The sequence below is a fragment of the Mitosporidium daphniae genome (genome assembly GCF_000760515.2).
Source record: "Mitosporidium daphniae strain UGP3 chromosome Unknown contig-29, whole genome shotgun sequence".
In the NCBI taxonomy this organism is placed as follows: domain Eukaryota; kingdom Fungi; phylum Microsporidia; genus Mitosporidium; species Mitosporidium daphniae.
In genome coordinates, this window is record NW_013546512.1 from 17,741 (window position 1) to 44,452 (window position 26,712).

General features: G+C 45.2%; 18 protein-coding genes across 18 annotated transcripts; 9 read left to right on the top strand and 9 right to left on the bottom strand.

Annotated features, from left to right (window-relative positions):
* Positions 1-25: 25 nt before the first annotated feature.
* DI09_29p140 (uncharacterized protein) lies at positions 26-2,879 on the top strand (the record flags this gene model as incomplete). The annotated part of the gene is made up of 4 exons (XM_013382666.1): positions 26-249; positions 308-847; positions 1,304-1,384; positions 1,571-2,879. 4 exons carry the CDS (start codon positions 26-28, stop codon positions 2,877-2,879), a joined length of 2,154 nt encoding a protein of 717 aa, XP_013238120.1.
* Positions 2,880-2,975: 96 nt separating this feature from the next.
* Positions 2,976-5,323, top strand: DI09_29p150 (uncharacterized protein; the record flags this gene model as incomplete). Its single annotated transcript, XM_013382667.1, has 2 exons — positions 2,976-3,351; positions 3,387-5,323. The coding sequence occupies 2 exons, from the start codon at positions 2,976-2,978 to the stop codon at positions 5,321-5,323; spliced, it is 2,313 nt and encodes a 770-aa protein (XP_013238121.1).
* Positions 5,324-5,488: 165 nt separating this feature from the next.
* Positions 5,489-7,934, bottom strand: DI09_29p160 (uncharacterized protein; the record flags this gene model as incomplete). The annotated part of the gene is made up of 4 exons (XM_013382668.1): positions 5,489-6,366; positions 6,414-6,661; positions 6,808-7,223; positions 7,470-7,934. 4 exons carry the CDS (start codon positions 7,932-7,934, stop codon positions 5,489-5,491), a joined length of 2,007 nt encoding a protein of 668 aa, XP_013238122.1.
* Positions 7,935-8,202: 268 nt separating this feature from the next.
* On the bottom strand, positions 8,203-9,271 carry DI09_29p170 (uncharacterized protein; the record flags this gene model as incomplete). Its single annotated transcript, XM_013382669.1, has 3 exons — positions 8,203-8,490; positions 8,525-9,085; positions 9,173-9,271. The coding sequence occupies 3 exons, from the start codon at positions 9,269-9,271 to the stop codon at positions 8,203-8,205; spliced, it is 948 nt and encodes a 315-aa protein (XP_013238123.1).
* A 15-nt stretch (positions 9,272-9,286) lies between these two features.
* DI09_29p180 (subunit delta of T-complex protein 1) lies at positions 9,287-10,869 on the bottom strand (the record flags this gene model as incomplete). The annotated part of the gene is made up of 2 exons (XM_013382670.1): positions 9,287-10,642; positions 10,783-10,869. The coding sequence occupies 2 exons, from the start codon at positions 10,867-10,869 to the stop codon at positions 9,287-9,289; spliced, it is 1,443 nt and encodes a 480-aa protein (XP_013238124.1).
* Positions 10,870-11,009: 140 nt separating this feature from the next.
* DI09_29p190 (uncharacterized protein) lies at positions 11,010-11,624 on the top strand (the record flags this gene model as incomplete). The annotated part of the gene is made up of 1 exon (XM_013382671.1): positions 11,010-11,624. One exon carries the CDS (start codon positions 11,010-11,012, stop codon positions 11,622-11,624), a length of 615 nt encoding a protein of 204 aa, XP_013238125.1.
* A 337-nt stretch (positions 11,625-11,961) lies between these two features.
* On the bottom strand, positions 11,962-13,141 carry DI09_29p200 (uncharacterized protein; the record flags this gene model as incomplete). The annotated part of the gene is made up of 4 exons (XM_013382672.1): positions 11,962-12,048; positions 12,099-12,640; positions 12,724-12,917; positions 12,996-13,141. The coding sequence occupies 4 exons, from the start codon at positions 13,139-13,141 to the stop codon at positions 11,962-11,964; spliced, it is 969 nt and encodes a 322-aa protein (XP_013238126.1).
* Positions 13,142-13,383: 242 nt separating this feature from the next.
* On the bottom strand, positions 13,384-14,631 carry DI09_29p210 (adenosylhomocysteinase; the record flags this gene model as incomplete). The annotated part of the gene is made up of 1 exon (XM_013382673.1): positions 13,384-14,631. The coding sequence occupies one exon, from the start codon at positions 14,629-14,631 to the stop codon at positions 13,384-13,386; it is 1,248 nt and encodes a 415-aa protein (XP_013238127.1).
* A 346-nt stretch (positions 14,632-14,977) lies between these two features.
* On the bottom strand, positions 14,978-15,610 carry DI09_29p220 (uncharacterized protein; the record flags this gene model as incomplete). Its single annotated transcript, XM_013382674.1, has 1 exon — positions 14,978-15,610. One exon carries the CDS (start codon positions 15,608-15,610, stop codon positions 14,978-14,980), a length of 633 nt encoding a protein of 210 aa, XP_013238128.1.
* A 212-nt stretch (positions 15,611-15,822) lies between these two features.
* DI09_29p230 (pseudouridine synthase) lies at positions 15,823-17,028 on the bottom strand (the record flags this gene model as incomplete). Its single annotated transcript, XM_013382675.1, has 2 exons — positions 15,823-16,273; positions 16,313-17,028. 2 exons carry the CDS (start codon positions 17,026-17,028, stop codon positions 15,823-15,825), a joined length of 1,167 nt encoding a protein of 388 aa, XP_013238129.1.
* Positions 17,029-17,072: 44 nt separating this feature from the next.
* DI09_29p240 (uncharacterized protein) lies at positions 17,073-17,360 on the top strand (the record flags this gene model as incomplete). The annotated part of the gene is made up of 1 exon (XM_013382676.1): positions 17,073-17,360. One exon carries the CDS (start codon positions 17,073-17,075, stop codon positions 17,358-17,360), a length of 288 nt encoding a protein of 95 aa, XP_013238130.1.
* Positions 17,361-17,873: 513 nt separating this feature from the next.
* On the bottom strand, positions 17,874-18,383 carry DI09_29p250 (60S ribosomal protein L36; the record flags this gene model as incomplete). The annotated part of the gene is made up of 2 exons (XM_013382677.1): positions 17,874-18,089; positions 18,270-18,383. The coding sequence occupies 2 exons, from the start codon at positions 18,381-18,383 to the stop codon at positions 17,874-17,876; spliced, it is 330 nt and encodes a 109-aa protein (XP_013238131.1).
* A 36-nt stretch (positions 18,384-18,419) lies between these two features.
* Positions 18,420-19,302, top strand: DI09_29p260 (uncharacterized protein; the record flags this gene model as incomplete). Its single annotated transcript, XM_013382678.1, has 2 exons — positions 18,420-18,866; positions 18,892-19,302. 2 exons carry the CDS (start codon positions 18,420-18,422, stop codon positions 19,300-19,302), a joined length of 858 nt encoding a protein of 285 aa, XP_013238132.1.
* A 95-nt stretch (positions 19,303-19,397) lies between these two features.
* DI09_29p270 (uncharacterized protein) lies at positions 19,398-19,790 on the top strand (the record flags this gene model as incomplete). The annotated part of the gene is made up of 1 exon (XM_013382679.1): positions 19,398-19,790. One exon carries the CDS (start codon positions 19,398-19,400, stop codon positions 19,788-19,790), a length of 393 nt encoding a protein of 130 aa, XP_013238133.1.
* A 214-nt stretch (positions 19,791-20,004) lies between these two features.
* Positions 20,005-21,673, bottom strand: DI09_29p280 (subunit beta of acyl-CoA carboxyltransferase; the record flags this gene model as incomplete). The annotated part of the gene is made up of 5 exons (XM_013382680.1): positions 20,005-20,194; positions 20,247-20,484; positions 20,595-21,206; positions 21,253-21,395; positions 21,537-21,673. 5 exons carry the CDS (start codon positions 21,671-21,673, stop codon positions 20,005-20,007), a joined length of 1,320 nt encoding a protein of 439 aa, XP_013238134.1.
* A 979-nt stretch (positions 21,674-22,652) lies between these two features.
* On the top strand, positions 22,653-24,192 carry DI09_29p290 (uncharacterized protein; the record flags this gene model as incomplete). Its single annotated transcript, XM_013382681.1, has 2 exons — positions 22,653-23,558; positions 23,644-24,192. 2 exons carry the CDS (start codon positions 22,653-22,655, stop codon positions 24,190-24,192), a joined length of 1,455 nt encoding a protein of 484 aa, XP_013238135.1.
* A 35-nt stretch (positions 24,193-24,227) lies between these two features.
* DI09_29p300 (uncharacterized protein) lies at positions 24,228-24,925 on the top strand (the record flags this gene model as incomplete). The annotated part of the gene is made up of 2 exons (XM_013382682.1): positions 24,228-24,379; positions 24,640-24,925. 2 exons carry the CDS (start codon positions 24,228-24,230, stop codon positions 24,923-24,925), a joined length of 438 nt encoding a protein of 145 aa, XP_013238136.1.
* A 117-nt stretch (positions 24,926-25,042) lies between these two features.
* DI09_29p310 (uncharacterized protein) lies at positions 25,043-25,774 on the top strand (the record flags this gene model as incomplete). The annotated part of the gene is made up of 1 exon (XM_013382683.1): positions 25,043-25,774. One exon carries the CDS (start codon positions 25,043-25,045, stop codon positions 25,772-25,774), a length of 732 nt encoding a protein of 243 aa, XP_013238137.1.
* Positions 25,775-26,712: the final 938 nt, after the last annotated feature.

The following is a 26,712-nucleotide window of genomic DNA, read 5'->3' on the forward strand; positions in this document are numbered from 1 at the left end:
AGGTGTGCCCTCCTTGCTTTGAGACATGCGTGTCATATGCTTTTTGACTGATACATTTGCTTCAAACCCTAACCCTAAATCCAATGGTATGAATTCATCAAAAAAGCCATGTGAACCAATCAGATTTGAATGCGATTTGTGTTCATTAAAACGGGTCGCTTGCACCAACCAGACCCGAATTTTATTCCAGTTGATTAAACGAAATTCGGTCGATGATGCAAACATCTTCTTCACTCGTCAAATACGGATGTATGGCGGTGTTATCCGTTTGTATTGCGGCTATGATTGTTTATTTTGGCATGTTAAGAGGCACATCCGTGTCGACGGCGCCAGCAATCCGCAAAGACACATCTCTAGAGCCGTCGTTGGTATCTTCACAGCCCCGTTTTGAAACTTTAAATTCCTCTTTCATAGCCTTAAACTCCTCTTTCATAGCCTTAAACTCCTCTTTCATAGCCTTAAACTCCTCTTTCATAGCCTTAAATTCTTCGACAGCTTTAAACTCCTATTTGGCACCTTTCAATTCGTCTTTGGAAGATTCACAAGCCGATTTGATATCTTCACAAACCCCATTTCCATATGTAGAATCCCTTTTTGTACCTTCAAATTCCTCTTTTAAATCTCCAGATAGTGCGCCTGCACGCTCTTACAATACGTCCATGGCCAGTATTTCCACACATTGGAAAGTAATCGACTTTCTGGGCGTCAATCGCAAGATATGCCTGAATAAAATTATGATAGCTTGCGCCTCTTCTGGAACCAGTGTTCTACTGGTTATCAGTTACCAAATGTTCCAAAAATGGCTCCACGAGCCTCGTCCAAAAAAACACAAACCTCCCCCAATTGAGTATGAAAGAGGTTTGATTCTATTTACAATTTCGTTCTTTTATTCGTATTTTGAGCTTCTTATGAAGAAGCCCTCTGAGCTGAAACACTTTAATAACATTTTTCAAGAATCTTTTTCTACTGTCTTGCTTCGGTCTTTGTTTAACTTAATGTTATTCGCTGCCCTCTACAGCATTCTCCATAATTTAGCATCGACTTTTTATATATAACTTGAGCACACTTAAAAGCGCACGGAATCGCTTATTGATCGATTCAAGCGCTATAAAAGCAATAAAATGCCTTCAATCTTTTTGGTAAGCAGTCCGTTTTTTAATTGCCAAAAGACACGGTTGTACATCATGATGTACGGTTTATGAATTGGCGATAATTTACAAACTCTCTTGACCAATGGATGGCTTCATTGGTCGTTGTTGAGATTGACGTGCATGTTGCAACCCCAATCTCTAAAATCGTTTAGATCGAAATTGGAGGCCGAAGTTGCGTCAGAGTCTGCCGAGCTCTGTGCGAATCAATATTTCTCGGCGGCCGATATACGTCGGTATGCCGCTGAGCGGCATTTATTGTGTCGATTTAATAAAAAAGCTGCAAGGGCCCATTTTAATGTTTAAAATTGCATACGGCTCTAGCCTGGTACACGATGGAGAACTACTGATGTTCAAAGACGACCTAAACTATATGCTTTCAGATATCGAATCCCTGCCCGAAAGCTATGCTAAGGCTCTAGGGTAACTCTTGGTGCAGTAACCGATAGCGTGCTCGAACTGTGTATCAAGCTGAAAACGCCAAAATTCTTCATGCTCTTCAAATCGCTGGATTACCAGGACGTTTTTTTATCCAAGATCTTGGGCGACGGTCTGCAAGAAGAAAATAAAGGCTCTTCCGCAAAGTTGGATTTTATGGCAGCAATTTTGCTGTTCAGCTTGATGTACAGTGAAGTGCACTACAGACGCTTTTATTTCCAAAGCGAGCGGATGCCATCATGCAGCATCATCTTTATGCCGTCCTCAAATTATGCGCTCAGCAAGTTTATCCTTCGAAATCTGTCAAGGTCGGACGTTTCCATTGTAGGGTTGGATTTTTTATCCCGCTGCTTTGAAAATGAACGCATCCCACCGGCAAAGGCCGATGCCATGAAGTCGAGATTTGTGCAATTAATGTCAGATGTGGATGTTTGTGCCAAAGTGTCCACATTGGGGTATCTTTGCTTCGTCTATTTGCATTTGTTTTCCGTGCAACTGGGCAAACTTGCCAATGTTGACCAGCACGTTGAGCTATTTAAAAACGCGGATCTTTTCAGCCTGGTGTGTGATGCCCGCGAGTTTCCGTTGCCATACAAGCTGGACATCATTGATGCCTTTTGGCCGCTGCTGCCACACTGCGAAGGCAAGCTATTGCCGTATTTATACGGGCGTTCCAGAGCAGAAAATGTTTCCTGCTCCAAACTATTCAAGTCCCTGATGAATATGATTCCCAACAAGGCAACCCTTCTATTGGCGCTATCGCTGGATGGCTTTAATGAATGGATTTGCGGCCTGTTAGTTGATGTCCCCGATTTGAGGGACACACATGCGGCAACGAGCGATGCCGAAAGCAACGAGTACATTGTGTTCTACATCGGCTTTCTTAGCAACTTTTTTGAAAAGGCCAACATGCTCATTATTGGCGAAGAGCAATGTACACGGCTGACAGCGATCGTTCCGGCCACCGCAGGCCAGCAAATATTGGCGTGGTTTTCGAAAATCACAGCCATGATGCGAAGGGGGTCGACCCTTGATGCAACGTTTGCAGAGGCTCTGATGTTCCCCTTTTTAACCAGCCTTTGCGGACACGTAGCTCTTCACTTGAAACTGTGTAACTTATACGACTCCATGTGTGTTGCTGACTTGAAAACGTCGGTGTTATCTGCGCTACAGGCCATCATCAACGCACAAGCAACGGACGCCTGTGATACGACGGCGCGCAGCGGAGAGCCCAATTTTCTTGAAAAAGAATGCAAAGCTCTTTTCAACCTGCTCTCATTGCATCTAAATTAGACTTAAATTGATTAAATTTTGATCTGCTTGGCAAACACCGATGTTTACGTGCACGACGGCCAATGATTATTTTGCCACCTCCATCAACACTTCTCGATGCGTCGACCATTGACCAGATATATTGCAGCGTTTCTGCTTGTCTACACTTTGGTTGGGGCTTTGTATCTTTTTGGCCTGTTCGATTTGAATGTATCCGGACCCTCGGCAGGTGAAAATGGAAATTCGCCTTCCCATCCCATCGGCATCAAGATGAAAAAAGCCACGGCAGATTCATACTCCAACAATGGACATGACGACATGGACGATCAATTGATGGTCGAATATGAATTGGAGGACGAGCCCTCGACCCTGGCTTCCACGCACAACTTGGCCCTTGGGGCATCGCTGAAATGGAAGAAGACCCTTTTGGAGTGTTCCAGAGCCAAAAAAGACCTTCGAACCGCAAAATCCCAGCTTCTCTCTCAGGATAAAGGTATATCGTTGGCGTTCATCTCCCCTTCCCAATAGAGTCGGACCGCTTGAGATATTTGCTGAACCTGGCCACACTTAATCCAAGATGCTCTAGCGCAGACATACCGCCGATGGAGGAAGATGCTGCACAAAATGCAGCTCCAAAATTTTTGGCCGAAGAATACACAGAAAGGCTGGATCCCTCGTCCATCTACTGCCTTGGGACGGATCGAGATTCACGGACTTGCCGAGTTAAAAACTTGTACTACAATGTGAAGGAGAAAAGGTTTTTTCTCATCAAAGGGGCGCTTTCCGAATCAGTTGGACTCCCCAGTGCTACGCAATTGGAGTCTGATGGCGGCATTCTGGTCGACTTGACCTCGCTCCAGAACCACGCCATTTTTTCTTGGAGTCCAGAGCTGGTCGAGGATGGCTTTCTAGATAAACCCCAGACAATTCATCGCATATATGACAAGTCTGTGCTTTTCAGCAGATTTGTGCCGGGAAACACGATGCACTCCATCCATGATGATCTTATCGGCTATTATTATCTTCTTCGCCGTTGGCTGCCTTCCTTTAAAGACGATTTGGAGGATCCTTTTGACAGAAGCCATCATTTGGTCTTTTTAGATGATCACGGTGAAGGCCCCTATTCCCATCTATTCAATCACCTGACCGATTGGCCCATACGCTATAAAGTGAAGGATCTGGACAATGCTACTCCCGAACACTCGTTAATCGTCTTTAAGGATGCCATTGTTGGCAACAGCAAGGAGGCTAATTGGTACCAATATGGGTTTTCAGAGCCCCAGGGCCCTATTCCAGGGAAGAAAGTTTCTGGAGACAAGGTGAGGGTCGTTGCTGCATACTTGCTACGAAAGCTGGGAATTCCACCGTGGAATCTCACGGTCGTTCGGGAATCCATTTCAGAAGCAACTAGACGGACGCTGTTGGATCAATTCCAAGACATCATTTCGGAACATGCCAAGGAGTATCACGACTCGGAGGGCCCACCGCCCACAACACCGGCATTGCAGGAAGTCGCACCTCCCAGCGACGACAAGCTAGATTCGCCTTGCATAGCAATCTTTTCTCGACGAGGGGACCGTCTAATGGTAAATGAGGGGCGATTGGCTCTGGCCCTAGATCGGGCGTTTGGGCTGCCAATCTATTTTATACGCAACGAAGATCTTTCGTTTGAAAAGCAAGTTTCCATCTTGAGAAGGTCGATCATTGCAATTGGGATGCATGGATCGCTTCTCATCTTGAGTATGTTTCTTCCCCCGAGAGCTCTGCTTATTGAGCTCTATCCCCTGTGGGTCCCCGGAAATAATTATACCCCCTATAAGACGCTTGCTGCACTGCCAGGTATCGATTTGTGGTATGGCGCGTGGATGAATAAGCATCCAAAGCTGAACATCCCACATCCAGAGTATCCCGCCTCTCATGGCGGGCTGCAGGATTTCAGCGAAGAACTACGAAACAGGGTTTTGTCAACAGAGGGCGTGCCCACTCATCTTTGTTGTACAGACCCTTTTTGGCTCTTTCGCATTTACCAGGATACATATGCACACATTCCAGAGATTCTGGGTGACTTCATTGCGCCTGGACTGGCTGCCACAAATCGGGATCTTCAGCAAGACGCACATAATCTGTTTAAACGCCGCTCAAATAGCTTGAACATCCCACCGGCTCAAATCAACAGCGACATGGTTTCATACCATTGGAGCTTTGAACCGTTTTCTTTGCATTTGAAATGGGCAAAGCCGTGGAATGTCAATGAGGTCAAAAGATATGGCGTTTGGATTCATCAGATTTACTATGAATACGACACGAACCAGGCGATGGTGGACATTGTTGACCTTGATCCTGCGGTGTGTAATAAGGGTGAGGTGCATTTGTGGATCCGATCATACTATGATTCTGGTGAAGCCGCCGATGCCCACACCCCATGGAGTAAGAAGGTCGTTTGTTTGTGTCCAAAAACGCCGTAAAGCCACATCCTATTCTTTGTAATTAATCAAATAAATTGCCGTAACTATTGTCACTTCTTGCATGTCACACTGATGCTTATAGGATGGCATCGGTCACTGGATTTGGGTGAAAAATGAAACTTTATAAAATGACAAAATTACGAGGTGATAAAATGGCGTTCAAGTCTACGCATTTGCACGGCTACTCGCCACGGCAGCCATGGTCTGGATGGACCTATCAAAGCCAAGCTCATATCTAAATGGCAAATGGTGCGCAATCGAATTCGAGGTGACGAGCATATGGCAATGGTGCTGTCCCTGGCTTCTCTGCAGAAGCGTGTACTTGAACGCCTTATCTGGGCATATGCTGGACGCTAGGTGGGTATATTCTTCTCCCGCTGCGGGAGATGAAAACTCTAGCGTTGAGGGGAGCTCATCTACTTTGTATATTTGGTAATATATCCCAGGGGAAAGCAACTTGATATTATTACAGGCATCTGGGAGCAGTTGATTTGAAGATGATGGCGATCGTGATCGTGATCGTGACAAACTATTTCCTCTTAATAATTTGTCGGTGCTTTGGATATCATTCATTGCCTCCTCAAAGACGGGAGAATCTTCGTTGAGATAATAGAAAAACGAGCGGCTAACATATTTTGATGCGACCATGATGAGCGTGCAAAAGTCTCGGATCGATCCAAATGAAAGATGCGAAACCAAGTCGTTGCCATAGTTGAAGGTAAAGATGTTCCCATGGCACTGCGAGCGCTCGACAAGATGCTCCGAAATAACTGCCGGCGTGCCATAACAATAAAAAGACAAGTCATCTGGGTGCCATTGCGTGGATTTTGAAGACTCCCAGAGATCATTGAGCAGAAGGCCGAGGATGGCACACACACCGGCCCCCATGGAATGGCCACAGACAACCACTTTTTTGGTGTTGTACACGCCCATGTATTTTGGGATGGTGTCCGAAAAGACATTTTCAACCATCCATTGCGCGCATGTGAAAAACCCGCCATGGAGAAGCCCCTCTTTCCACGATATGTAGTCACAGTTGAAGTCTGTCACGGCGTCAAATAGAGACTAAAAATAGGCAAAACCCCCCTACCATTGAGCCGCGAATGGAGATGATGATCGAGTTTGTCTCTTTGTCGTAAAAAAGCAAATAGGCCGGCTGATACACCGACATCTGCTCCAGCTCGTTGACAAGCAAGTGAGCAGGGTCGATTTGCAGATACTGCACGATCGCCACCTTGTTGGAGATAAGCACATCTACATTCTGAATTGGCGATGCTTACCCTTGATGGCTGCGTTTGAGGACTTTTTGATATTTGAATAGGCGATGCCAACGCGTCCCTACATCCGTTAATTGGGCAATAAAATTACATAGGCAGCACAGGCGTATTTCAAAATCGCCCTTGCAGTTGAGTATACCTTGGGATTTGTCTCTATAACACCACTTGGGATGCTAGCAGGGTGAGATTAAACTACAAGCCAACTACCTTGAATTTCGGGCATAATATTTTGACAGAAGAATGATGGAAAAGGTCACCAAGGCATGTGAAAGCTCCAGCCCACGTAGAGCTCCCTCTAAATGGTTCTGGATGTCCAAAATTGCCTTGAACGCCTGCTTGTCAAGAAAAGGCGCACAACAACCTAAACAAGGATTTGGTTTCATGTATCTTGAGCGCAGATATATCGATTTGGCCTCTAAAAGATACGACAATAAATGCGGCATACCTTCGGCAGTAAGAGGCTTGTTGGAAAAAGACTGCGTTTTGAACATATCTTGCCTTACAGCCGAAATGGGATACGTAGTTGTATCGTAACTGATTTTGCAGCTGTCCCTTAAGCCATTTGCGTTCAAAAACTGCGAAATCCCATGCGACACAAACTCGACCGAAATGCCAACCAGACCCTAGAATATAAAGATGCCTTTACCCGTGTCGATGAGCTGTCTAGTGGCTCTTGACTCGGCATAAAGTATAAAGACTCGGTGTGCCTGGCGCCCAACAGCTCCAAATACATGGTAAAATTATCTCCGTGGCTGTGAAACCTGGATATCTTAATTGCAGCCTTTCCAATTAACTTGCTTCCAAACGGGAACGGACATCCTCTCTTTGCAAACAAATCGATCTAAAGCTTAAACTGATCTTGATCGTACATGCACATAATCAAACAGCTCGGCATGCAACGAAACCCAAAAGATAAACTTTTGACAGAGTTCAATATTGGCGTTCGACTGTACCGGCTTTTCGCGGGATCCAACAGAAACCAGCACCATATCACCATTTCTAGATATGGGCGAGGAGATCAAAGAAGACGAAATAACGGTGTTTTGTGGATACCATTTCGGCTTTTTATTTACACCAAGCTGAAACGGTTCACCTTTATAGTAATGCGACCCCACTTTAAGCATGAGGTAAAAGTCATTCAAAAGATGCTCGGCCGATATAACTTGAAGGACTGTGATGATAAGTGCATGTTTTTCTCCCCTCAAAAGCGGATTTTTCTCTTCAACGTAATAAGGAAACGATGTCGAAAAAATCGATTGCGATTGGTCTGGAGTTATCAATGAACCGGTTTGCGCCTCGATATCGATTATTTTAGAAGAAAAGCGCTCTTTCATCGGCTGGAAATGGCTCGGTGTAATTATTTCTATCATCCAAGAATAGCAGGAAGGTTGATTCGATATCAAGAAATCCAATCATTTCTTGCCCGGCTGTCATTTTACAAATGACTTGCGGTGCAAATTTTACTGTGTCAATTTATTAGGGTTAGGGTTAGGATTGGCTGAGAAAGATGGCTACAAAACTGCTACTTGATGACGGGTCAATGGGTGGTCGGTGGGTTAGATAGACCAAACAACACTGCTTGCATTTGAACGGAATTTGATGTCAATTTTCGCATGATAATGCAGCATCTTCTTTAGCCATTTTGTACGGGGATTTTCTGCGTGGCGAAAGGAAATGGGAATCCCATTGCGCCTTGTACTTTCGATAAATCAACATCGCTGCGCGGGCATCCTCGACCGAATTATGTGTTGACGTTTGGATTTCAACATTCAACAGGGCAAGGGTCAGTTTTTTTAAGCTTGGCGTTGCGTGACAGTTTATAAGCTTTCTTAGCGGCTTCCAAGTGGATGTGTCTCTGATCCTCTTTCTGGATATACTGATCATTAGAACCTAGTCGAAGTTAGGCCTACATAGCCTCTCTTACTTTAAAGTCGTTTGAAAGCCCATGCCCAACGACAATCCGGTTCTCTAGTATCGAATTTACTTGATTGATGACGTTGGTGAGCGTTTCGCCCTTCGTCAGATGCCAGGGTTTGATCCCGGTGATTTTTTCGCGGTAATCTGTGACGCGTTCCAGCGGCTTCACATAGGCATCCAAAAGCACATGACCATGATAATTGACAATGGAAACTCGTGCAAGTATCGACCGAATGCCATGTGGTCCGACACCCACCATTTCGCAATCGATAGCAACATACTTGCCAGGATCCCTAGTTGTAAATACAATGTGCACGCGAAACTTTGAATCCGAGCCATAGTGTGGGAAAAGTTGCAAGAGCGACTCTGAGGACGGTTGGTCAATGGCTTTCTGCGAAAGCCCAGTGGACGAATATCCAGCTGCAGACTCCGCAGGTACCAATGCAGGGGTATGCAGATGCTCACTGGAGGTGGGTTTTTCGGCCCCTCGGGGCTTGGTTGAAACCCTCTTCATTGAGCGACGTAACGCTTTCCAATTAGCATCTGGCATAAATTTTAAAAAATTTCGCTAATGTTTTATTAATTAATGACCGGATTGGGATCAATGAATCAACGGGCTTGGACCTAATGGGGTCAGTATAGTTTACATGGTTACAATATCGTCGATCTTCATTATCATGGCAATGGTTTCACTAGCAAGCTCAATTGCAGACGTAGTCACCAACAGCGGCTGAACGACATGTTCGGCAAGCATGTCGGAAATGCACCCCTAAAGTTTAGAAATACAACGTGCAACCACCTTTCGAATGTTAATTCCACAGTTGGACTCGCCCTGGGCATGTCTACTACGAAGCTCGGTGACCATGGTCAATGGATCAAGACCGGCGTTTTCGGAAAGAGTTATGGGAACCACATCAAGGGCCCGAGCATAAGCGTCCACACATATTGAGGCTTTTCCGGAAAGCGAATGGGAGGCCCATTGGCCCAGAAAAGAGGAGAGGTAGGATTCCGGGAAACCGCCACCTGCAATGAGCTGCTTTTTTCTGACAAGACAACGAAGGACACACAAAGCATCGTGAAGAGATCTTTCAGCCTCGTCAAGGACAACTTGGGAAGCACCGCGTACCAAAACGGAGGCAGTCTTGCCGCCGTTTTTGATTCCGCTGACACGGACATATTTGGAGCAAGCGCCCTCCATTGAGATTTCCTCGACCAAATCTGCAGATCCCAGCTTGTCTTCGGAAAACGAAGAGATATCTGCAATTGGCTTGCACCCGAGCGTCTTTGCAATAAAATCGATCTCATCCCTTTCGATGTCCGAAATTACCATGACCTTCAACTTGGAAAGAAAATTCAGGGCCATCTCTGAAAGAGCGTCTCGAAGAATGGATTTCTGTACCAGTAAGACGTTGCAGTTGGCTTTTTTGATCTTTTTGCAAATGTTCAGCAAGTATTCGCGCTCTTCTTTCAGGATTTTGTCAATTTGGCGATAATCGGTGACGACAACTTGACTTTCCATGTCCGTTTTTGGAGGGGACAGTTGGAATTGAATGAGGCCAATTTTGGCCTTCTCCATCTTCAAAGGGCCGCTGGCAGATGAAACTGCAGGCTGCCTCAAAAGAAGGCCACCTGCGTCCATCAGCTCGAGATCTTCCAGGGTGCATCCAAGCTTTTGGATGACCCGAATATCGTTCAAGTCTACCGAGCACTCGGAAAGGTCTGCAACGCGCAAGATCGAATCCACCGCAACTGCGGACATCATCGGGGCCAGTTGCGAGACGATTTTTGAATTCAAAGAGGTGGAGGCGCTCCAAATCAAAGAGGCACGGTCAGAAAGATCGACCGTGATGGAAACGGACTCCAAAGCCTCAACGGCCTTGCGGGAGGCAAGTAGAAACGACTCTGCAATGACCGTTGGATGGATTCCCTTTTCAAGCAGGCCCTCTGCGGCATTAAGCAAAGCTCCAGCAATCACAACCACGGAGGTTGTCCCGTCGCCGGTCTCTGCATCCTGAGCCTCTGAAAGCTCAACAAGCATTTTAGCGCAAGGGTGCAAAACGGACATGTTTTTTAAAATGGTGGCGCCATCATTTGAAACCAGAACTGACGTTGGACTTGTGACAATCTACAAGGTTAGCCATATGCGATCCAACCATCTTATCCATGCCCTTTGGCCCGAGAGACGATCGGATTGCATCGGCAACCGCTATGCGTAAGCGGAATTGCAAGGATACCTTTGGCTGCCGTGATGTTACTGAGACGAACCTCATAAGGCTTGTCCTTGTCCTTAAATGCCATCGTTTTTGGACCGCCCGATGCACCAGCACCAGCACCAACAGCAATTGTTGCCATACTGGAAAATATAAAATCCGTACAATTTAATTAATTTGTAAGTTGTGATCCCAACCCTAGGGGTGGGCAAATCTCGAATCGATCAATACATCCAATCCGAAAATGTAATAAATTGCATCAAATGTCATTTTTCCACTTTGATGTCTGCCGAGACGCAAGCATTTTCTTCCCACGACCTTCAAGGCTCTTCGCCGTCGCCATCAAACCTGGCTCCACATTTCATTAACGGGTTTTCTGACAAAACAGGAGCCTCTCAAACAGGCCCCACCACCATTATGAATGGAATTAACCAATTGAAGAAGCAAGGCGAGAAAATGCTCGCCGACCACGTGCCCACAACAGAGGCTCTGGGAAAATATATCAAGTCCATCCACGATTCCATCAACACACCCTTGGTTCCGTCCACGAACTACTGGCTCATAGGCTACAAGGCCCTTGAGAAGCTTGGGTCGCCCCTATTTGCTGCTTGGGGGAATTGCACCACACCTACGGCAAAGGTGCTTATGCTCCTCCTTGTTGGCATGATGTTTTGGATGCCCCTTCTTTTGTTCTTTTGGTTGGTTCTTCTTCCAAGCGTTTCGTTCCTAACGCTTGCGTATATCCTTCTTTTTGGAAAGCGAAACCTTCAATTGCATTTAGAAGAAACATTTACCTATGCCACCGGTCTGACCGTCAAGGTGCTTTTTACTTGCATTTACCATTTTAGGAGGGCATCACTGTGGTTGAGGATGCCACCCGGGCCACCCTTGTATTGATGTCCCATGTCGTGGACCAGGTAGCCGTTTTCGTGCTCTGATCAAATAGATGCCATTTATTAAACCAGATGCAATTAAAGCACAGCTTTACGATCTCTCCGTCGCTACCATTGCGGTGCTGTTATCTGCCTTGGGCTCCTTGGAAAAGGTGCCGTTTGGGCGTTTTTACTTGTGTAGTTTCTTCATTATTTAGATGCCGGCCTACACACCAACTGCAAGCCCAAAGGTTGCAAAAAAGCAAAATAGATTCCATTACAATACAATACGATGAATACATTATTTTAATGCACTACTTTTCGCGTTTGGTTTATTTGACAAGTTTGGATATCATTCTCCTCTAGTGGACCAAATCCCAAATCGGGCCTTTAGTAGCTGCGTTGCAGCGTCGCCGGTGTCGGCAAGCTCGTTTTTGGAGATGAAAATCCTTGAGCCCTCGTTAATGTTAAGCTATCCATATAATTTCACCCCGCATACCTTGGAGTAGATCAGGCCGCCGAGCCACGGGAGCAATTCTTGCCGGCCCCGAAAGTCTGGAAAGTAATCGGGAATCTTTGCAAGGCAAAACGTGGTCATCTGAGTGGCGCTTTGATATTCAGAGCCGTTCTCCAGATGGCGCACACTGCCCATGATTGCATTCTGAAACGAAAATGGCTGGCCTTTTGGCTGCATCGAAGGTCCTCCCACAATGACAACCGACTCGGCCACAATGGGGCGGCGTAAGGGATCCACGTATCGCAGCACAAATGAAATCCCATATTCAACGACCGCAGAAAGGTCGCTAGCCAACGCATTATGTAAAAGCGAAACAAGCTTATTGGAAAACACCGCCTTGTGTCCGTCCAGAACAAAGGAGAGGGACCCACATAGGAACCTTCGAATCGCTTCTTCAAGTTCGCTCGCCGCGACACAGCTAAAGGAATGAGCAGCATCGCTCTTGTCCTCACATGAGGCGTCCAAAATTTCAGCCACATTTTCAGAAACAATTTGCAAAAGTTTGCATATCGAATGGCTGGTCCCTTTCGGGTGGCAGTAGCTCGCATAAGGAATTACAATCCCATCGATCAAGGGAACAAAATCTATGCTCAGCAAACGAACATACCAATTGACGAGGCCTCAAAATCCACCACAATGCCAGACATGTTCCCAACCCCACAGATCGTGGCAATCGGAATCGGAGCCGCATGAACAACATTAAAGAGCTGGAGAACAACATTCGTGATCAAAGAAAGCCTTTCAAGCGACGAAAATATGAAATAAGGCAAAAGCACAATTGCGGCCGTTTCGCAAAATGGCCTGCATGAGGAAAGCTCCTGCTCTGCGCCTTTGAGATACTTCAGCCTAATGGTTCTCATAAAAAATCAATGCAAATACCATGTCTGTTTAATGGTTTCATTGTCTTCGTCGTGGAATGCAAACAAGCCCTCCTCGACGAAAATGTGATGATTCGGGGTACAATATGGCGTATCAGATGCAATAAAATCAAAAACAAGCAAGTGTTCATGGCAAACAAGCAACATGTTGAACGCGCTCGAAGTGGACGACGAAAGAGAAGACTAGGTAAAGCTCTCATTAACTTACCAATGATTGCTCCATAGCTCCAATTGTGCCGAAATACTTTTATGTAGTTTTGAATTTCATATAACTTTTTGCAATTTAAGCACATATCTTCCTTAGTATAGTGGTTAGTATATCCGCCTGTCACGCGGGTGACCGGGGTTCGATTCCCCGAGGGAGAGTTTTTATTCCATAAACATTCATTTTAATATCTGTAGCTCTCCGTTTTAAAGGGGCCACAGCTGTCGACATCAATGTATTTCGCCTGCTTTTCAGTCAATTTTGTAAGCTTAGCACCAAGCCTGGACAAATGGGCACATGCAACCTGTTCATCGAGCTTTCTAGGCAGCATGTGTACTCCAATCGGGAATTTATCTTTGTCGGCCGTCCACAATGCAATTTGGGCCATCACCTGATTGGTAAAGGACAGGCTCATCACAAAAGACGGATGCCCAGCTGCACATCCCAAATTTACCAAGCGACCAGAAGCCAGCAAAATCACATGTCGATCATTTGAAAGCAAAAGGCGCTCAACATGAGGCTTGACTTCAGTGGTGGAGACCGCATTTTCTCTGAGCCAAGCAACATCAATTTCATTGTCAAAGTGGCCAATGTTGCAAATGATGGCGTCATCCTGCATCTTTAAAATGACTTCTGCAGTGATGATGTCGCAGCATCCGGTGGCTGTAATGAAAATGTGGGCCTTTTCGGCAACTTCCTCAATGGGACGCACCTCAAATCCCTCCATGGAAGCCTGTAGAGCCGTGATGGGGTCAATTTCGCTAATGATGACCCTCGCACCAAGACTGGATAAGGCGGCAGCACAGCCTTTGCCGACATCCCCGTATCCGGCCAAGGACACTGTCTTTCCAGCGATCATCGACCCTGTTGCGCGTTTGATTCCGTCGACAAGAGATTCTCTGCACCCGTAAAGATTATCAAATTTAGATTTTGTGACCGAATCGTTGACACTGATAGCGGGAATGCCAAGCGATCCTTCATTAAAAAGACGGAAAAGCATTTTGACGCCTGTCGTTGTCTCCTCCGAGACGCCCTTAATTTGAGGCAGAAGATGTGGATGTTTGGTGTGAACGATTTTGGTCAGATCGCCCCCATCGTCAAGCAGAAGATTTGGGCTTTGTTGATTTGGGATTTCTGAAAAGGCATACAGCGATTTCTCAATGCACCACAAATACTCTTCCTCTGTTTCGCCCTTCCAAGCGAATATGGGGATTCCGATGGACGCAACGGCAGCGGCAGCATGGTCTTGAGTGGAAAATATGTTGCAAGAGGACCAAGTCACTTGGGCACCAAGCTCCAACAACGTCTCTATTAGCACTGCTGTCTGAATGGTCATATGCAAGCACCCAGTGATCCGAGCGCCATTTAACGGCTTCTTTGGCCCATAAAGCTGGCGTAGCTCCATCAAGCCGGGCATTTCAATTCTGGCCATTTCGATTTCCTTTTTGCCCAACTCAGCTAAGCCTATGTCCGCTACGAGTAAAGATGGCTAAAAGATGCAAGTACCGATTCGATAGTTCGTTCCTACTGATGCCATTTGTGAAAGGCTCGACAAGAAGCACCATTTTTAATCAATTTGAAAAGGCTTTGGTTGTGCCGTTTGATTTACGCGGTGAAACAAACCTAACTCAATTCTCCGAATTGCAAATACCAATGGCAGTGCAGGAAACATTCTGCACAGCTGCAGCACAACACGCCCCCCCCCATTAGCATTTAAAAGTAAGCTAGTTTTTAATGCCAAAATATGGTTCCTGGCAGATTGCACATGATGGGCTGGTTTACCGGTGGGATAGCATTTTTTGGGCAGATGACGAAGTATCGGCTCTGGTGATTTCTCGTAAAGCCATGGTAGCGTAACACGAAGAGGGTAAGGAAAATTCAAGCTTCAGCCCGAGGAACGAGCATTTCTGCTTTTTGTTCAATTGATGGTCTTTTTCCTGTTCTCCCTCGGGTGCGTCTCCCGCCTGTGGCTCCTCAATGACGTTTAGCTTATTTTCCAACATTGGCGCAATTACGGTCTCCTCTGAGCTTGAATACTCGACAAAATTGTAGCTCAAATCGACAGGCTTTGATACAAGCTTCCGATATGCGCCCGCCAATCTGCCCATTTTACAATTCTCGCCAAAATTTGAAATGTTCGTGCTGTTATTAAACAGCGTAGCGATGAACAGTTCCAGTTTGCCCATCAAACCAGAAATGCTGGGGTATTTTATGCTATTTCCAGGAAGGGGGAGGACCACATGCTCCAGACCATACTTGGACAATTGCTCCTCGCTCTCAAGCATTAGAACAGATGAATTGTGATCCATGACAAGATCTCCAACCATCAAACCTCTGCCCAACAATATCCTCTCGGTCGCCATAAAGTTCCATATGAGACTCTGCACAGCATGCACGTACATCATTTTCATTTCATGTGGGATCTAGAACATAAAAGCCTCCGCATACACTATGGATGGCTCCCAAACAGTCGCTGACACTCGATTGCTTCGAAAAGAAACTCATCAGACATTTTTCTGGAAGCATGGAATGGGGAAGACTGGCAATCACCATAGAAGCCGTCTCTACAGTGGGGCTTTGGGCCCACAGTTTTCTCGCATTTTCAATTTCCTCCTTTTCTAAACTAAAAGCTAAAAGCTATACCTTGGCCAGGGGGCCTCGGGGCCATGATCAGTCGGATCACCTCTGGCCAGTTTTCCTTGAGAATCTCGATTCCCACCAAATGGGTCATAAAATCGCCTACAGTTCCAAACCTCTGGGCTCCATAATAGTTGATAAATCCGGCATTTTTCAACGCCAAAATATTGCCCTCAATCTCCTCACCACTACTGATGCTCAAGTCGCGAAGAAAAATCGAAAATCGGTTGCCCCAAAGGTCGGTCCCTAGAAGAAGCTGGTCCGCAGCAGGCTTGACATCGCTAACCCACATCCCAAAAGACCTCAATATTTTATTCAGAGAAAGGAGCCTTTGCAAGGAAATTCTATTGGCCCCTTGGTTGTTGATGACAACTCGTTGGATTGTCACGGCACGCTTGTCTTTTGTGCCGGCAAAAGAAAAGTGTTTTGCGGGCTTCCTGATCCATTAAAACCTAAAGTGCTACCTCAAAAAATACGCCATTTTGCCAATCGTTTCCATGGTACTTCTATTTTGCTTGTACAAATAAAACTGAACAAATTTTGGACGCTCAAAACAAGCATCAGAGCTTTGGGATGCGGCGTGCGTTTTCTCGCGCGTCAACCTTCGTCGAGTAACGGTGATAACATTTGTTTCTGGAATGGTCGAGGAATACAAAACGAAGCCAGATTTTGAGATTGACTCGTGCTTCAGATACTGATGGATAAGTGTCCTTTTTTCCTTGTTGGCAATGGGGTAGCTTTCAATTACCTTCGATTCGCTCGAGGAAAGCAACGAATGAACGGAGACGACAAATTCGTTCAATTTTTCAATGCTTTCTGGATCGGCAAGAAATAATGACACCCACGGCTCCTTCGATTTCCAATCATCGTCAGATGTCGGTTCATCGGCGACTGGGGAGGAAATGGAACATTTTGGGGCGACTTCATTTGGAGGCAAAGCCTCTACTTGATCGTCTTCAACGATGTTTTCTGCAAGAGGAGCCGTAGAACTCTCAATGCTGGTCAGGGCTGGGTCTTCGCTGTCATCAGACATGGGCACGGCATCACTTGGCAAAGGAGATACAATCTTAGCGATCGTCCCATCAGGAAGAATCTCTGTCACATGGAAATCAGAATATCTTGCCTTAAGGATGCATGGAAATGACTTTAAATTTGGAGTAAGAAATTCGGAAATGTAGACCGAATTTTCCATTGTGGCAAAAGCAATAAATTTGGCGTTTAATTTTTATTTTTGTCATGAAAAAACCCCCCAAATCCATTAAGCCAGAATCGCTCAGTGATGAACAATGGTTAGATCAGCTAATGAAGTCGAGAAAGCCTAAAACCCCGCCAACAGTAAAAGAACCCGCACAGAAGGAACACAAACGCTCCAAAGTAAAAAGCCAGGCATCAGAGTCCTGGCTGGATATCAGCACAAATCCAGAATCGTCTTCAAAAGAAAGAAGACTTACCGAGGATGGATATCCGATTTATCAACTTTCAGAATTAATTTCGACAGCCGGTGGAGGTATATTTGACGTTTAAGCGTTCATGTGTGTAGATACTGCGGATTGTCCATTCAATTGTAGCTGCTGTTTTTAGGGTGGCAGGGGATGATGAACTGCTCCTTCCCTTCAGGAGTATGCCTCCTTATCGCTGCCACAGGTTCTGCTTCGCTTTGCAACCAATAAAGCTATTTGATACCTGAAGCCAAGGATCTGTGCAATGGGCTTCAAAATCCCTGTCGGCATAGATCGATGCAAGAAAATACAGCACATCTGAAGATGAAAGGCAACAGCTTGGGTTTAGTCTCTTGCGCATCCCGTGCAGAAAACAACGGCATCGACAGGGATCGCTCGTTAATTGTCCATCGTGGGTTGCTCAACATTAGCGTGCCCTTGCACGCCGTTGAAGCGGCCATATGATGCATTCAATGCATGCAGACAAATCATGTAATTGCTAGCAAGGGAATGTTAGCCAAAAATATCGGTTCTATCAAAAGACACCTTGAACAATGGTCGATGATCATTTCAAGTTATGAGGATTTATTTAATCAAATTAATGGAGCATACGACGAGACTCGATAATGACATTAGAAAGCTCCTCGACCTTTTTCTTTCCACGGATATAAGTTCCCAAACGGGCTTTTGCGAGCTTCCGTGCACGCTTGTCTTTGTTGTTTTTTAGCAACTCCATAATACGCTTCTCATATGGAGCAAATCCGACGACCTCCCTGATAAGAGAGCGGACAAACTTTACGCGAGTTCCAAGGTGCTAAAAAAATAAGATACATAAACCAAATATGCGAAAACAGAAATAAACAACAAATTGGCCATATTAATGATGGATGAAATTATGGAAATTCCAAAAACATTAAAAGAGCATGAAACATAAAAAAGCTCCGAAATGGAGCACACGCACAGAAAAAGGCGAGTGAAAAGAGCATTAACTTACTCCTTTGCGGTTGGATGGTTTTGGAGGAAGGGCCTTTCGAGCTGTGACATGTCCCTTGTTGAGTCCAACAACGATCCCAGAACGAGAAGGAAGTGAGGAAGGCGAAGAGGTCATTTCTAAAATAATTAAAATTTAATTTTTAAATTTAAAATGATGGTCACTTCCAAACCACCATCTCATGTCTCCCACACACATCTTTCTACGCTGTTTAAAGAGCGTGCTAATATGCTTAATAAAATAGAAGATAGAATTGTTCTTTTATTTTCTTCTGGCGCCACTTTACCTTCCGAAAGATCCGATGCTGTTAAGGAATGTTTATTGGAGATTTCCTCTATTCTGAAGGAAAATTATGTCAATGTGGTCAGTGTGCTTAAAAGTCTGGACAAGGAATATATTTCTTCTTCCTCCTCCTCTTCTTCGGCTCCGTTTTCGTTAAATTACTATTTACAGGATTCATATCCAAAAGTATGTCTTGGATTTGAAAATCCTCTGCTTGAAAAACCAGAATCCATTGACAATCAGCATATTTTGATGAGATTGGTGATCATCCATTTCTATCGCTCTGGTCTTTTTGATGTAGCCGAAACTTTAGAAAAGGTATTTTATTTTCGACCGATTTTAGGAATCAAATGTTTTGATTGATTCGATAGCGAAGGATCAATTTAAGGCGCTCTTTTTGATTTGCTCTGCATTGGAAAATACAGAGGGGCCCAACATTGAGCCATTGGTTGAATGGGCAAATTCTGTCGTTGCTACTGGCGCTAAAGAAAATCACCCTACACCATCATTCAAAGAGGATATTCATGAGCTTCTATTCCAGGCCTGCAGCCTGAGATTTGTCTTTTTGATTTCAAAAAACGAGCTTGATTGTGCACTTGAATATTCAAAATCAGAGCTGTCCTTTTTTTCGCAAGACAAGTATTTACAAAGTACGTTCGATTGTACCGTTGTTTTTAGGGATCAAGAAACTAATGTCTTTCTTGCTGTTCCCAGCACACCGTGTGGATGTTTTGCCGCATATTCGGAGTCTTAAAAGAAAACTGGTGACCTTGTATTGTGTTTGGATGAACCTTTCCCCCTTTTGTCCATTAGAGGAGTGGTATTGCTTTTCTCCTTAATGGCCATAGTATGTCGCTAGGGCTGGCATCTTTACCTGTCATTTTGAAGGCAACGGAAAAACTTGCAGAGTCCAACAACCCGATAGCGGGAGATGGCGAATTCACAGATCTCACTAGCCAGGGATCCTTACTTGAACCTGGAATAATAAACAAATGGCGGCGGTTGGAGGAATTGCCTGTGGAGGTTTCGATTGCCTCGCATTTCCGCTCGCATTCGATTTTTACTTGTCCCGTCAGCAAGCAAACCTCAAGCAGCGAAAATCCACCGCTGCGGATTTCTTGTGGCCACGTGTTGTCCAAAGAGGCCGTCAGCAAGCTGTCTCGTGGATTTGCCTTGAAATTCAAGTGTCCATATTGCCCCGTTGAATGCGAACCCAGTCAATCGCTCCAGCTGTATTTTTAGCAGCCCCAGTTTGCAAGTGTATCTTTATTTTGTACAGTACAATAAATGTGTAAGCGACCACGATATCCCCTTCACCTTTACATCCTGAAGATTCCGAAATTCGTCTTTGGGTATTTCTCATCGTGCACAACGGATAGCGACAGGGCAAGGATGTGCCTCGTGTCTTGCGGCAAAATGATTCCATCATCCCATAGCCTGAATGTTATTATGCAACTCACCGGTACCTTGCTGACGAGTAGTAGGGATGCGCCTCGCGCTCAAATTGCTCCAATAGCGACGATTTTAGGGACGCATCGGTAGGCTGTTTCGAGGATTGCTGCTTTATGTGGAGAAGAACATTTGCCGCCTGTTCGCCGCCCATCACAGAAATGCGCGCATTGGGCCACATGTACAAAAAGCGAGGGCTAAATGGTGAAACGATCAATGGTCAGCTCGAACCTGTATGAGCGCCCACACATGCCATAATTCCCGGCGCCATAACTGCCACCAATGATGAGCGTAATTTTGGGGACATTGGCACATGCAACGGCATTCACCAATTTGGCACCGTTTTTTGCGATTCCCTCGGACTCGGCCTTTGAGCCAACCATGAAGCCTAAACAGGATCTCAAAACGCTGCCAAAAATACCGGTGATGTTTTGTAAAAAGAGAATAGGAATGCCTCTCTGGCAGCAGAGCTCAATAAAATGGGCGCCTTTTAGCGCGGATTCGGAAAACAAAATCCCATTGTTCGCAAGGACCCCAACAAGGATGCCATTAATACGCGCAAGCCCTAAAAATGACATCCTCACTGCTGGCGAGTACCTGTAACCAGCGACTTTGCGTATTCGGCCTTGAATTCATGGAATTTGCTGCCGTCAACAAGCCGAGCAATGACCTTTTTAACATCAAAAGGACGCTTCAAATTTGTCCCGATGATTCCGTCGATTTCGCTGATGTCAAAAAGAGGGGGTTCTGCATCGGCAAACGACATTTTCTTGTTTGCCGGCAGCGAAGAGATCACATTTCTTGCAATTTCTACAGCATGCAAGTCATTTTCGGCCATATGGTCGGTAAAACCAGATGTTTTGCAATGAATGCTGGCGCCGCCAAGCTCTTCAGCGGTGATGATTTCGCCCGTAGCCGCTTTAACCTGAAGTCGGTAAACATGCAAACAATTACAAGGGGAGGCCCGCCAAGAAAAATGGTGCCTTGGTTGCGGACGATAATAGACTCGTCTGACATTGCCGGCACATATGCACCGCCAGCAGTGCACGATCCCATCACAACGGACACCTAAACGAACAGCAGAATGTGGGGCTACTTGCGGGATCCCGCTGGCCGAAATCCTTGCCTGGTTGTAGAAAATGCGTCCAAAATGGTCTTTGTCGGGAAAAACATTCGATTGCCGCGGTAAATTTGCACCGCCAGAATCGACTGGTTAAACTGTGTTAAAAGAAACGGCGGCTACCTAAATACACACAAGGAAGTCTGTTTTCCTGGGCGATTTCCTGCGCTCTCAAGTGTTTTTTTACGGTAATCGGATAATAGGACCCGCCCTTGACGGTCGCATCATTGGCAACGATCATACAACGTGTGCTACGATAACCCAAAAAGGCATACCCTCTAACAGACCCGATTCCAGATATCAATCCGCCGGCCGGGACGTCTTCTGGGTTTCCAAAGTCATCCAAATAAAGCTTGTGGCCGGCAAGTGGAGATAATTCCAGAAATGACGAACAAAAGGTAAAGGCGGATGGAACTTACTTTGCATCCAACAGGGCAGCAATTCTATCTCTGGGAAGCATTTTACCGCGGGACAAATGCTTTGCTTTTGCAGCTGCGCCTCCGCCTTCATAAATTTTACCCAATGTGCTATCAAGATCTTGCTTGGCTTGTAACATAGCAGCCGAATTTTGCTAACGTGGTAGAGGCCTCAAACGTGTACCTTGGAAAAGTCGAGTAAATAAGTACCTTAAATTGATCTTCTGTGGCATCTACATAGCCGTCCATAACTGGGAAGTGGTCAGTCCGTGTACAAATCAGCCCGGTAAAGTAGCGACGACATTGCAAGGCCCTCCGAAGAAAGTTACCAAGTTGCATTAAATTGCAACCCTCATTTGGGGCTAAATAGGGAGCATCAAGGCCGCAAAGGCAGATACTTTATTGGCTACATGCATCATAATGTTCGTGGAAATCAAGGCGCTGTGAAACCGCCAAATATGCGTTTGCCTTTTTGTGCCAGCTCGGCGGCACTCTTTACAAGCATATTTGATTTTGGCTGTGCCATGCACAGCATATGCCTTTTTCATTATCTACCTTGACGCTCAACGTGACCAGCAGATCGCTTGAAATTCTACAGAGACTATTCCGAACAAGGGCGTCCGGGTAAACTTGCCCTTAGCTTGCCACTATCCAAGATGTCTGTTTTTTCTGATAGCCGTTCGAGGAGCGTTCTAATGGCTGTGAAAATCGAGCGATCGGCCCTCCCAGCCCCCTCGGCCCTATATGGCTGGTGTAGATAAATGCATGATGAAAGTTGGTCGTTGAAGGCCTTTCAAGGAACGTATGGGCCCAAAGTGAGGCAACTTGAAATGTAAATTTGAAAAGTCTCGCCGCCAATGGAACAGTATTCGGAAAAGTAACCAACATTTTAATTTTAAAATTACAATTTGCTAATCGCTAATTTTCAGTTTGTTACCCCGTCATGCCAGCTCAGCCAATGATAGTAATAAACCAGAGCTCCCAAAAGGATTCCACCAGCTACAAGGCCCAATCTTCAAACATCTTGGCTGCAAAGGTATCCATACTTTGAGGTAGCTTTCCATTTAGACGGTTGCCGACGTTATCCGCACGTGTCTCGGCCCATCCTCTATGCTCAAGATGCTCATGGATCCGATGGGCGGCATTGTTCTCACAAACGACGGAAATGCAATTCTCAGGGAGATCGAGGTAGCACATCCAGCAGCCAAGAGCATGATCGAACTTGCTCGTGCCCAGGACGAGGAAGTGGGCGATGGCACTACCTCGGTCATCATTCTCTCCGGAGAGCTCCTCTCATTGTGCGGATCTTTATTGGAGGAGCGAAGCATCCACCCAATCATGATCATCAATGGCCTTCGAAGGGCTCTTTTTGATACGCAAAAGTTTCTCACTTCGATTGCAAAACCCATCGATGCCTCTGATGACCAGCAGGTGCTTTCCGTTATTTCCTCTTCGCTGTCGACAAAATTTGGTGGCCGCTGGGGCGATCTTCTCTGCAAGCTTGCTTTGAAAGCTGTGCGAATCGTGGCCACCGATCCGGATTCCATCGACATCAAGCGTTACGTGCGCATAGAAAAAATCCCCGGAGAAGAGATCGAGACAAGCCATGTTGTGGATGGGATTGTGTTAAACAAAGACATCACACATCCAGGCATGCGCCGTTGGATTGAGAACCCGCGGATAATGTTGCTCGACTGCCCACTGGAATACAAAAAGGGAGAGTCACAAACCAATTTGGAGCTGATGAAGGAGGGAGATTGGCAGCGCGTGTTGGAAATCGAGGAGGAGCAAATACGCGCCCTGTGCGAAAGCATCATTGCCATGAAGCCTGATATCGTTTTCACCGAAAAAGGCGTGTCCGGTTGGTGCCTTTGTTTAATTTTAGATTTGGCACAGCACTATTTTGTCAATGCAAACATCACCGCCATTAGGCGGGTGCGAAAAACAGACAATCTGCGCATTGCACGCGCCGTGGGAGCAACGATTGTCAATCGGCCTGAAGACTTGAAGGAGTCTGACATTGGGGTTGGGTGCGGGCTTTTCCATGTCGAGAAAATCGCCGACGAATACTTTATCTTCCTGGAGGTTGCATTTGCAAATAATTTTGTAGAAATGTAAGGAGCCGCGTGCGTGCTCCGTTCTGCTTCGCGGGGCATCAAAGGATGTTTTGAATGAAATCGAACGAGACTTGCACGATGCACTTGCCGTCACCAAAAATGTGATCACAAACCCCATGCTTGTTCCCGGAGGCGGTGCAACCGAGATGGCACTTTCCGTGCATCTTTCTCAAGAGAGCAGAAAGTTGGCTGCCGTTTCAACCAGCCCTTCTGGCTCGTCTTCGACGTCCCCCAGCTCGCCTTCGATGTCGCCCAGCGCATCGGCCTCGCAGGATTACATTTCATCTCTAATTATGGCACCGTATTGTGTGGCTGGAGAGGCTGTCGAAGTGATCCCACGTACTTTGATTTCAAACTGCGGCGGAGACGTGATAAGGACAATGACCTCGCTTAGAGCCAAACACGCCGAGGGCCGCCATTCTTGGGGCATCAATGGCGTCACTGGAAAATTGATGGACATGAGCGAGCAAGACGGTTCCTCTGGCATTTGGGAGCCGCTTTCTGTCAAGCTGCAAACCCTAAAGACTGCAATCGAGGTTTGATTTGTGCATTGTTAATGGGAACATAGTCCGCATGCATGCTTTTGCGTGTAGATGGTATTCTTTCGGCCTCGTCCAAAAAGCAGGACAAATCTTCTGGTGATTCCGGCGCTGCTGCCTTTGCAGATGAAGTATCACATGCCCTTGTTAACTTTAGGAATAACTTTATAACTGTCAATAAATTTACCGGGTAATTTATTGCAAATGTGGTGTTATAGGCATTGCGCCCAAGCAGGCCTCATAGATGATGATGATGATGATGATGCATAGCGCATCACAGATTTAATACATCCATCGGGTAACATCCGGTGATCATGTGGAGCTTGGAATGCTACATTTTAGTTTTGCAAAGATGGCAAGAATGGCGATTGGGATCGGCGAAAGAGCACCTCCATTCCGGTAGCAGGTTTTTGTCTAGGATCGTTGGCTTCTAGGCTCACCCGAGTGTAGGATCGTTGTGGGCGCTGTTTTGTTGCGCTTTTGGCAGCAAGATCAGCGTGGTGGCGACAGGTGCCAAGAAAGGTTTTCAATTATGCCAGCATTTCGCAGCATGGCAAAACTTGTCAATCCAAACACGGATGGTATCCATCATACCCTAGCCATTTCGGTGGCCTTTTTGAGTTCAAGACGAGGAGAATGCATTTCTTTGCCTGTCCCTGCATTTCACTGGCGTGATAACCATTCGTCAATGGCAACATTTAGTGGCAAAATTTGCGAGAATCGGCCAGCATTGTAATTGGTTCAAGTAGCCTGATTAGCTATCATTTAACATATCGTTTCCATTGGGTGTAAAATTTAGTGTGCAAAATGGGCATAAAAAGCTACCATATTATTCAAAAAACAGGTCATCCAAATGGACGCCCAAAGATTTCTATTTCTCATCGCCATCATCACTTTGTGCGCCTCGTTTGTGCATCTACTTGATACCCAAAATAAAAACCGCAATACTGATACTGTGTCTAAATTTAAAAAAAGGCTTGTGCGCAAAATAAAGAATTTCCTATCTGACAACGACCTAAAAGAGCAAGTCACCAGAATCAAAAAAAACTTGAATAAAATAACACAAAAAGACCTCTTAAACATCGAAAAAATGTTGATCAAAACTCTTGAATCCCAAGATAAAATTATGAGCAGCGTTGAAAAGTTAACCCAGCTTAAAGGCCTCAAATTATGTCCCAAGTTTTTGAAAACTTTTGAAGCCAAAAAAAATCTAGCCAAAAACCGTCAAACCGAGGGGATAAATTTCCCAAACACAATAAAATCATATTTGCAAGCCAAAGAAATTATTTCTTCATACCTTCAAGATAAAATGGACTCGATTGAGTTGGTTGAAAAACAGTTAAAAAAAATTGGTAAAAATTTATCTTCAATCCAAACCTTGGAGCCCGACGACCAAAATTCAAGTACAGCCACAGGTTCGAAGCTAGATAGCTCAAATGTTCAAAAGAATTCTTTATGTCTTCTCCCCAATATAGCTTTATCTGACTCTTCGGATACATCTGACCTTGAATTTACATGTAGCTCTGAATTTTCCTGTTCAGATACAGATAGCTCTGAAGTTTACCTTTCCTTTGACGACTGTTAGTCTAACGAACCTTTCAATGTAAAATGCACAATTTAATAAACTCAATATGATCCAGATATCTTTTCAAAGCATCCATCGGTGCCCAAATTAATCAGGCAGAGACTCCTTTTAATCAGGTGGCAGCTCTAGTTATGCATCAAATTTCAGTCGATGGTAGCCCTTCCATTTGCTAAGATTTCCTCTTCTCATTGCAGATGTGATGAACATGTGGTTTGAACAAATGTATCCTATAAACACCGACATTTGTTGAAGTTTATTTTTCCAATTTGCGTGTCTTGTTTAGTCTGAGCAGTGCCTATAAACATCATAATTCCGCAATATAAACATAATTTTTTGAGACCATGAATGCAGTCAACGATAGGAAACCCCCATTTTGTCGGCATAATATTAGCCCCAATCAACGTCAATCGACATTTAAAACCGTGGTTTGACCGGTATTTCGAAATCGTTCTGTGATGTCCGGTGCATGGTTAAGATGAATCTTTTATCGAAGAAAATGGCTACCCCATTAATTTGAGCACCGATGGATGCTTTAAAAAGATATCTGGATCATATTGAGTTTACTGAATTGTGCAGCTTATATGGTTTATTTATGGTCACAGTCAGAGTCGGAGTCAGAATAAAGGTGCAGGTGAAAATAAAATCAAAACACAGTGTTATGTCGATCATTCGGAGTATTTTCAGTACTTGACCTATGTGACTCCGAACTTGTGGCTGTACTTGAATTTTGGCTTTCGGGCTCCCAGGTTTGGATTGAAGATAAATTTTCACCGATTTTTCCAATTCGCGTTTAAAGGACAGCATCGATTCGAGTTTTTTTTCAAGCCTTGAGAGATCATTTTTTCGGTCTTGGAAATATGGAATCATTATTTCTCCCAATTTTTCTATTTGTCTTTTATAGTATCGGATCGTTTTTGTGTACTCCATATCTTCAATCC